General features: G+C 48.0%; 1 protein-coding gene across 1 annotated transcript in view; it reads right to left on the bottom strand.

Annotated features, from left to right (window-relative positions):
- The window catches only part of PTPN18 (protein tyrosine phosphatase, non-receptor type 18), a gene marked incomplete at its 3' end in the record, with an annotated part of 16,709 nt that extends 15,289 nt beyond the window's left edge, over positions 1-1,420 (bottom strand). The window contains 3 exon segments of the mRNA XM_023751309.1: positions 245-290; positions 293-365; positions 579-1,420. Of these exon segments, the coding sequence (XP_023607077.1) occupies positions 245-290; positions 293-365; positions 579-725 (266 nt within the window).
- Positions 1,421-10,006: the final 8,586 nt, after the last annotated feature.

The following is a 10,006-nucleotide window of genomic DNA, read 5'->3' on the forward strand; positions in this document are numbered from 1 at the left end:
AAAAAACATATTTAAAAAAATAAGACAACTCTTTAATTGCTTACATCTGTTGAGCATCAACTCCTGAGTTTACTCCCCAGTAGGCAGTTGACCTTCAATAAATGCTAACAATTTCAGTTGATACAATATGAACAAGTTTGGTCTCAGGTTACTCAAAATAGGCATTCAAACTGCAAGACTCTCTCCAAGCCTCCTTTCCCCATTCCCAGTCCCCTCTGTCCCACCAGACCCCAATTTCCTTAACCTTCAGCGGACACAGAAGGGGCTGGGGCCAGATCCCTGGAGGTAACAGGATCCTCCACCATGGCGAAAATATAGTCAGGATAGCTGTGGACCCCTCTGTCTGGCCAGGACACATACTGCAGCTGTTATACAGATGAGATATTTAAAACACAGAAAAGTGGGGCAAAGAATTTAAAAAAGAAAGCATTTATTGGGCACCTACTACATGTCAGAGCCAGTTCTAAACACCTTCCATTTAAATCCAACAGATAATAACTGAAGAGATGGGTATTACTGTTAATGCCCATTTTACAGATGAGAAAACAGACAGGAAACAGCTCTCCCCATGTGGGAGCCTCTTCCTCCCCTTTTAGTACCTTCTGGAAAGTGACCTGGAGGGTCCTGAGCATGATATCTGCATTCAGCCACGTTTCTCTCATCTGAGGATGTGGGCAGGTGGGAAGAGGGAGGAGAACAAAGATCATGAGTGCCAAAAGACACATTTACAGAAAACAAAGCATTTTTGATTAAAAATCAAATACATGTTTTTCACGATCATCTAAACAAGAGGTGTAACAGGAGAGGGAGGTAATTTGGGTTAGACTGGGGAGAGAGAAGGGAACAGGGCAAAAGGAGGGCCACACTTGACCGACCCCCAAAGCCGACCTTAACCCCAAACTCCTAATCCAGGAACCAGAAGTTTAGCAAGGTGTGAGGCAGGGGTCCCTGTGTGGCAATGTAGTCCTGACTTCCATCTGTGCCTTGGTAAAGGCCAAGTTCACTACCCAGATTATGCTGTTACCCCACCAAGTCCACCCCTTCCCTGAATCCCAGGCTTGCATACTCAACACAGCAAGGGGAATTCTGTTGGGCAGGGGCTCTAAACCCATAGACCTGACAAAGCCCATGCTTCCCCACCCCTTCCTCAGGCTCCTGCAATTACATCCCCCAGCTTGGTATCCATGCTGTGGGGAACCGATATAGGGTTGAGCCTCAGACTGACCTGCTGGCAAAATCACAAACAAGTCCCAGTTTAGAGGGCTCAGTCCTCTTAGCTTAATTAGGCTTGACCTTATAACACTTCCTGGATCTTATCTGGGAGGCTAATGGGCTGAGGGAAGTGCAGGAAGTGTAACTATGGTCAAAACAGGTGAAACTCACAAGAACTGTGTAACTATGGTAACCACTGCCTTGTTTACCTCTGACCCCTTAAGAGTTGGTATGGTCTGAGCACGGGTGGAAGTCCTTCCTCTTGAGTTGGACTTACCCGCCTGGCCCCCAATATTCCCAAATTATCTCGTCTTTTCTCTTTCATTTGTGTGTGGCTCCTCTTCCAGATCCTGAACCCTGAACCACGCGGGACGTGGAGGGAAACATTTACAACACATGCCAGTTCCACACTGGGGACAGCAGAATATTCTCTCTCTCTTCCTCTTCCTGCTATTATCCCACCCCTTCCTTGAAAGCTTCTCCCCGGTGACTGGACAACCTCTGTTCTTGGGGCTGGAACCATGAGAAAGCAGCTCAGCATTCCTACACAGTGTCCTGTTGAAGATAACTTTTTAACTGTACTAGAGGACCAGTGCACGAAATTTGTGCACAGGTGCAGTCCCTAGGCCGGGCCAGTGATCAAAGTGTGAGTGTCTGGCATGGAAGAGCAGGTCCCAGCTGACCTCTGGGCCCTGAGCAGCACCCGGGCCTCCGCATGCACCCCTCCGCCTGAGTCACAGCCACCAAGTCCCCACACGGAGATGTGGTGAGTGCGACTGGACACCATGGGCCCGGGCACAGCATGGGCCTCTGGACCATCCAGCCATGCCACACGGAAGCCAGACAGGCAGCGCGCTCTCTCCCGGCTGGCCTTGCAGACCAGCTTCTGCACGTACCCATGGGGAGCCCGACTAGCCCCCTGCAGTCCTGGCAGCTGCAGCCTGGCTCTTCACAGGTCCCCGGTACCGGGATACGGGGGCTTCCCCAGTGCATGAGACCTGCGTCCCGGGGGAGGGTAGCAGGGGGAGTGAGAGCAAGCTTGGCGGACACCCCGCATTCTCACCGCACTTCCGTCCCAGGGACTCACACCCCCAGGTAGTCTGGCGAGAGGTTGCAGCCCTCTACCTGGGCACCGCGGGAGGTTGGTTGCTGCCACCCACCCAGGTTGTTCTCCGTCACAACCTGGGGCCTGGGGCCAATCAGGCAATCAGGGCCTTCCAGCCACTGGTTGGCATCTTCAGGATGATCAGTCGGGGCTGGGCCCCCCACCCGGCTCTCTCAGAGCCTGGGAGCCAGGCAGTGGCCCCGCCCCCCGCCACTAACGCAGGTAGCCATCTGCAGGGTGATTGGGTGCCTGCTCGCACCTGCCTTGGCCTGGTGCTGCCCACTCACCTGCTCTACCATCCCACCACGGTCCCACTCTTTATCAGGGCCCATCAGGGCTGGCAGTGCCTCCACTGCCGCCCGCTGCTAGCGCTGCACCACCGACACATGCCATGTTCTGCACCACCCCCTGGTGGTCAGCGCATATCATAGTGAGCGGTCCAACTCCCAGTTGAACAATTTGCATACTGGGCTTTTATTATATAAGGATTATGTTTTTTTTCCTGGACCAAAATTTTTTGCACTGTCCCCTTATCAATGTCACTCAGTTTTAACACCTTTCGTACCGCTCACGAGCTTTCTCATGTTTTGCACGCCATCTGTTAAGGACCGCTCATGAGTTTTCTCATTTTTCATGCGCCATCTGTTATGGACCTTAGATGTCAACACACTGTCTTGTCCACATCGAATGAAGCGATCTCATTGGTGGAAACCGTGCAGGTCAATCTACGAAAAACTATATAATTGCACGAACCCATAAAGCATTGCAGTTACATTGTATTTTGGTCATTTGAATAGTCTTCGTCTTCAAGTTCCTGGCACTTTTAGAAATGCCCTCTCTCAGAAAAAGGAAGGAAACCAACGAAACTGATACACTTCCTTTCGTGTTGTTCCATTCTAAGGAAAACGATGAAATGGACAAAAAAAGTAGTGCTGTACCTTATAAACTGTGGACTTTTCAATTCATTTAGAGTGTCCAACGTCCTCAATCCACAAGCAAAAATGAAGTATAAACAGTTTCTGCTATCCGTGGCATGAGACTGGATAACGGATGACAATAATGAAGGCTCTCCGGAACCAGGGACAAATCTGTCCAGTCCTTCCCCTGGGGTGCAAGGAAAGCACCTCGTAAAGATCCACCCAAAAGGTTGTCAGGTGATATGAAGCAGCATGAACCTACGTGTATTCCAGCGAGTGGAAAGAAAAAATTTCCTACGAGAGCCTGCAGAGTTTGTGCCGCCCATGGAAAAAGGAGCGAATCTAGATACTTATATAAATTTTGTTTGGTCCCTTTTCATAGAGGAAAATGTTTTACGCAGTACCATATGTTAAAAAAGTACTAGGAACTTTAATTGTTTAATTGTTTTTGTAAATAAAAATGTTATAATTATTGAAAAACAAAACCTAAAGTGCATTATGATCTGTAGTAATGATGATTTAAATAACGTGCAGTTTGCCCAAAAACGTGCGGTCCCTGGCGTATGTCTTAGAGATTTCTATGCGGTATGAAATGTGTTAATAAAGGAATCTTCTGAGGGAAAAAAAGTTATCATTGATGTAGACACCTTGTCTTTCCTCTTGCTAAGCAGCTCCAAGCCTAGCACTAGTGGCAGCCAGCCTCAGTTCACAGCTTAGGTTCTCCCAGACACCTCTAAGCCCAGCACAAGTGGCAAACATCTATAGGTCACTTTGTAGGTCATACCAAGTGGCCCCAGGCAGAGCAAAGGCAATGGCTGAATTTGGTCCCTCACAAGAGGCCCTGGAACCAACACACCCAGTGGTCTGATTCAGACCACATCAGAGCACTACCCAACCACCTTCACAAATGACACCACCAAAGGGTAGGCTCAGCTGGCACCAGAGCCCTGCTAAAATGAATCCTGTTCCATGGGATCAGCCCCTATGCAACAGCTCCTCTGCTATAATGAATGAGATGAACCCAAAGAGGCCCACACCAAGACATATCATAATTAAAAAGACACAGTCCACTGACATGCCAACGGCCGGTGCTTCCAGGGTTCAGAAAGTCCCACTTCGGGCGTCTATTTATGCCAGGGTTCATGTCCCAGCATCAAGAAGGGTTCAGGGATCTGGAAAAGGGGCTGCACGTAGATGACATAAGAATCCAGAGACTAATAAAGAGTCCAGAGACGAGTTATAATTTTGAAAGGCATTGGGGGTCAGAGGACCTTCAGCTAAAGGAACTGAAGAGTCCCTCCTTGCCTAGGACCCTTGCTTTTATTCACACAATTTGTCCTAAGGCAAGGTGGAGATAATACACTACAAAGGGTAAGGTGTCAAAGGGTACAGAAGCATTGTCAGTTTGGGGAATAGCCTACAGCTGTTCAGGTGTTTGGCCAGTAGGAGGCAATAACATGTAGATTAAGATGCCCTTTAACTGTCTGGCAGCCACAATCAGTTTCCTATTCAGGTTTGGGGAAATGCCTTTAGCCATTCCCAACAGGTGACTACATGTGTGACTCAACCCTGTTGTGTCCCCAAGTCTCATCAACCTTTTGATGAAACTCTTGAAATTACGACATGCTGGAATTGGTCTACGGCATCCAACAACAATCAAGGCTCAACTAGAACAGGGCACACACAACCCACCCAGGGACATACCTGGAGCACCTGGCTCAGGTGACTTAGGGAGACTGTGACACTGGCCCCACAGGACACCTACTACATAAGGCCAGTCTACTAAGACCAGGAGACATAGCAGATATACCTATACATAGAAACAAACACAAGGATGCAGCCAAAATGCAGAGACAAAGAAACATGTCACAAATGAAAGAACAGAATAAATCTCCAGAAAAAATTAAGTGAAATGGAAGCAAGAAACTACCAGATACAGCATTCAAAACAATGCTTAAAAGCAACTTTAAGGAACTTAGTGAGAACATCAACAATATAAGAAAGGACCAGTCAAAAATGAAGTATACACTAACTGATATAAAGAATAATTACAGAGGATCAACGGTAGAGTAGAGGAAGCCAAGAACCAAATCAAAGATTTGGAATATAAGAAAGCAAATAACACCCAACCGGAAGAGCAAAAAGAAAAAAGAATCCAAAAATATGAAAATAGTGTAATGAGCCTCTGGGACAACTTCAAGTGCACCAACATTCACATCCTGGGGATACTGGGAGGAGAAGAGAGGGAGCAAGAAATCAAAAACCTATTTGAAAAAATGTCAGAAAACTTCCCCTACCTGGTGAAAGAAATAGACATACAAGTCCAGGAAGCATAGAGAGTCCCAAACAAGATGAACCCAAAGGGACCAAGACACATCATAATTAAAATGCCAAAGACTGAAGACAAAGAGAGAATCTTAAAAACCTACAAGTGAGCACCTATATGACTGTCAGCTGATTTCTCAACAGAAACGTTGCAGGCCAGAAGGGAGTGGTATGGAAACATGGAACAGACTGATGAATCTTCAGAGGGAAAGGTGGAGTGGGGCTGGGAAGAAGATTAACCCAAAGAACTTATATACATCCTAGAGGCCTGATGCACAAAAATTTGTGCAAGAGTAGGCCTTTGGCAGCTCCAAGCTGGCTTCGGCCCTCGCAGCCCCAGCCTTCGTCTGGGTCGTTCCACTGTCTGGGCTGTTCAGTCATTTTGCATATTACATGTTTATTATTATTATAGACTAGAGGCCCGGTGCACAAACATTTGTGCACTCGGGAGGGTCCCTCAGCCTGGCCTGTGCCCTCTCGCAGTCTGGGACCCCTCGGGGGATGACCACCTGCTGGCTTAGGCCCGCTCCCCGGGGGATTGGGCCTAAGCTGGCAGTCAGACATCCCTCTGGCAGCCCGGGAGCCCTCGGGGGATGTCCACTTGCCAGCGGGGAGCAGACCTAAGCTGCAGTCAGACATCCTTAGCCCTGCTGGGGAGGCGGGAGAGGCTCCTGCCACCACCGCTGTGCTGGCAGCCATCAGCCTGGCTTGTGGCTGAGCAGAGCTCCCTCTGTGGGAGCACACTGACCACCAGGGGGCAGCTCCTGCATTGAGCGTCTGCCCCCTGGTGGTCAGTGTGTGTCATAGTGACCAGTCATTCCGCTGTTAGGGTCAATTTGCATATTACCCTTTTATTATATAGGATAGAGGCCTGGTGCATGGGTGGGGGCCAGCTGGTTTGCCCTGAAGGGTGTCCCAGATCAGGGGGGGGAACCCACTGGGGTGCCTGGCCAGCCTGGGTGAGGGGCTGAGGGCCATTTTCAGGCTGGCCACACCCCCTTCAGGGTGGACGGTCCTGCTGGGGTCCCTGGCCAGCCTAGGTGAGAGGCTGATGGCTGTTTGCAGGCTGGCCAAGCCCCCCAGCAGGGACCCTCACCCCATGAGGGTGTGGCCATCCTAGGTCAGGGGCTGATGGCTGTTTGCAGGCTGGCCACAGCTCCCAGCCACCCAAGCTCCCATTGGAGGCTGGCTGGAAGCAGGTATCTGGGATTTATTTAGCTTCTATAATTGAAACTTTGTTGCCTTTTGTGGAGGCCACAGCCCGCCAGAGCAGGCGGGAAGCTTGGCTTCCTCCATCGCCGGGGCAACCAAGCTTCCTGCTTGCTCCAACTCCGTGGCTGCTGGCGGCCTCTTGGTTGGGTTAATTTGCATATAGTTGCTCTGATTGGCTGGTGGGCGTGGCAAAGCTACAGTCAATTAGCATCTTTGTCTTTTATTAGTGTAGATATGCATTATGTATGGAAACAGACAATAGGGTGGTGAAGGCTTGGGGCACAGTGGGAACCAGGTGGAGGGGGGCAATTGGGGGAAAAGGGGGACATCTGTAATAATCTCAATAATAAAGGTTTAAAAAAGAAGATAGAAAACAAACAAGAACCAATCAGAAATGAAGAATACAATAAATGGGGGAGAACCAAGATGGCAGCAAAGGGCAACACCTGTACTTGCTGCCTCTCACAACCACATCAAAATTACAACTATCACCCAGAACCACAGGAAAACTGGCTGAGTGGAAGTACTATAACTGGAGAGGTGAAGAAAGCGCATTGAGACTGACAGAGGTGCTTGCAATGGTCATTGTTCCTGCACTGGAACCTCAAAGGCGCAGGACTAACTGACAGCCATTACTGTTTGTTCCCCCCTGGTGATTCCCTGAGATCACCAGGCGCCCCACCCAATTTACAACCACACCCAAACTGTGTGCAGTGGCTTTTGCATATGAATGGCCTGTTCCTTCTCAGCCTAAAACCTGTCAAACAGGCAGCAGCTGGGTCAGGGAGCCCCAAAGCTATTAAAAGAAGGCCAAAGGCCGGCAGCAGCAGCCTGCCTTACTTCACAGCTGGGTCTCGTCTGGGCACTTCCAAATCCAATACAAAGAGGAGGAATCTGCAGATTTCTCTGTAGCTCCTGCTGGGTGACTCCAGGCAGAGGCTGACTTTGCACCTCCTTGGAGATCCAAGAGCAAGTGTAGCCAGTCATCAGTGTGAGACCATACCAGACTACAACTCTTCACATCCATAAGTGACACACTCAAGGGGCAGACTCAGTAAGCACCAAAGCCCCACTGAAGCAAGTCCTTTCCCATAAGAGTGTCTCCTGCACAGCAGCTCTTCCATTGTAGACACAGCAGGTCCTCACTGCCAACTGGCCTGGAGGTCAATTCCTCCCAGTGATACCAACAGCAATCAAGGCTCAACTACAACAAGACTGTGCACACAGCCCACAAAGGGGTGCACCAAGAGTGTCTACCTCAGGTGATTGGGGAGGCCGAGTCACTGGGCCCTATAGGACACCTACCACACAAGGCCACTCTATCAACTCAAGGAGACTTAGCAGCTACCCAATACATAGAAACAAACACAGGGAAGCAGCCAAAATGTGGAGACAAAGAAACATGTCACAAATGAAAGAAATGGAAGAAAGCAAAATACTGGATATAGAGTTCAAAACCAGTTATAAGGTTACTCAAGAATGTTCTAGAAACCTCCAAGGAACTTAGTGAGACCTCCGAGGAACTTAGTGAGAATGCCAGAAATAAATGGAAAAGGATCAGACAGAAATTAAGAATACACTGACTGAAATAAAGAATAATATACAGAGATTTAAGAGACTTGTGTATGTTTATTTCCCCCACATCCCACGTGGTTCAGGGTTCAGGATCTGGAAGAGGAGCCGCACACAAATGAAAGAGAAGAGACAAGAGATAATTTGGAAATATTGGGGGGCCAGGTGGGCAAGTCCAACTCAAGGGGAAGGATTTCCACCGGTGCCCAGGCCTCGCCAGCCTTTTATTCACTTTGGCTAAGCATAAAACCCTTAGTCAGGCAGATAATTGCAGTAACAGACTATCTTAAAAGGTCAGTAAATATTAGGAGGATTTACTCTGAGACTATTTGATCAAGAAATAGCTTAAGCCCCCATTATCAGGACTAGACAATCGGTGCATAACTCTGGCCCTTGCCATGGGTTCAAGGGTCACCAGCATTCCGGGATCCTTGTTTGCACTTCTCTGCTAGTGAAGATAATGGGCGGCCTCCCACAAGACTAGAGGATCCCAAGAATCAAGTCAAAGATTGGAAATATGAGGAAGCAAAAAACACCCACTGGAAGAGCAAAAAGAAAAAAAGAATCCAAAAATATGAAGACAGTGTAAGGAGCCTCTGGGACAACTTCAAGCGTACCAACATCTGAATTATGGGGGTGCCAGAAGGGAGAGAGCAAGATATTGAAAACCTATTTGAAGAAATAATGACAGAAAACTCCCCTACCTGGTGAAAGAAATAGACTTACAAGTCCAGGAAGTGCAGAGAACCCCAAACAAGAGGAATCCAAAGAGGACCACACCAAGACATATCATAATTAAAATGCCAAGGGCAAAAGACAAAGAGAGAATCTTAAAAGCAGCAAGAGAAAAACAGTCAGTTACCTACAAGGGAGTACCCATATGACTGTCAGCTGATTTCTCAACAGAAACTATGCAGGCCAGAAGGCAGTGGCAAGAAATATTCAAAGTGATGAATAGCAAGAACCTACAACCAAGATTACTCTACCCAGCAAAGCTATCATTTAGAATTGAAGGTCAGATAAAGAGCTTCACAGATAAGGAAAAGCTAAAGGAGTTCATCACCACCAAACCAGTATTATATGAAATGCTGAAGGGTATTCTTTAAGAAAAGGAAGAAGTAGAAAAAGGTAAAGATAAAAGTTATGAACAACAAAGTGACAACAAATACATATCTATCAACAAGTGAATCTAAAAATCAAGTGAATAAAAAATCTGATGGACAGAATAAACTGGTGAATATAATAGAATCAGGGGCATAGAAAAGAAGTGGACTGACAACTCTCTGGGGGAAGGGGTGTGGGGGGTGCAGGAAGAGACTGGACAAAAATCTTACACCTATGGTTGAGGACAGTCGGGGGTCAGGGGGGGATAAGGGCATGGGGTGGGGTGGGAACTGGGTGGAGGGGAGCTATGGGGGGAAAAAAGAATAAAATCTGTAATAATCTGAATAAGTATTTTTTTAAAAAAGGGGAGACCACAAACAGTACAAGGTCATATGAAGACACAGGCAGAGACTAGCATGATGTAGTTACAAGCCAAGGAGCACCAAGGATTATTGGCAGCCATCAGAAGCTGGAAGGGGTAAGGAATGGAGGGCTTGTGGGTAGAGCTCACATCTTCATCTTTCTACATCCGTCCTATAAACAAACACTCAGTTCGTGG

Source organism: Myotis lucifugus, unplaced genomic scaffold (assembly GCF_000147115.1).
Source record: "Myotis lucifugus unplaced genomic scaffold, Myoluc2.0 scaffold_19, whole genome shotgun sequence".
In the NCBI taxonomy this organism is placed as follows: domain Eukaryota; kingdom Metazoa; phylum Chordata; class Mammalia; order Chiroptera; family Vespertilionidae; genus Myotis; species Myotis lucifugus.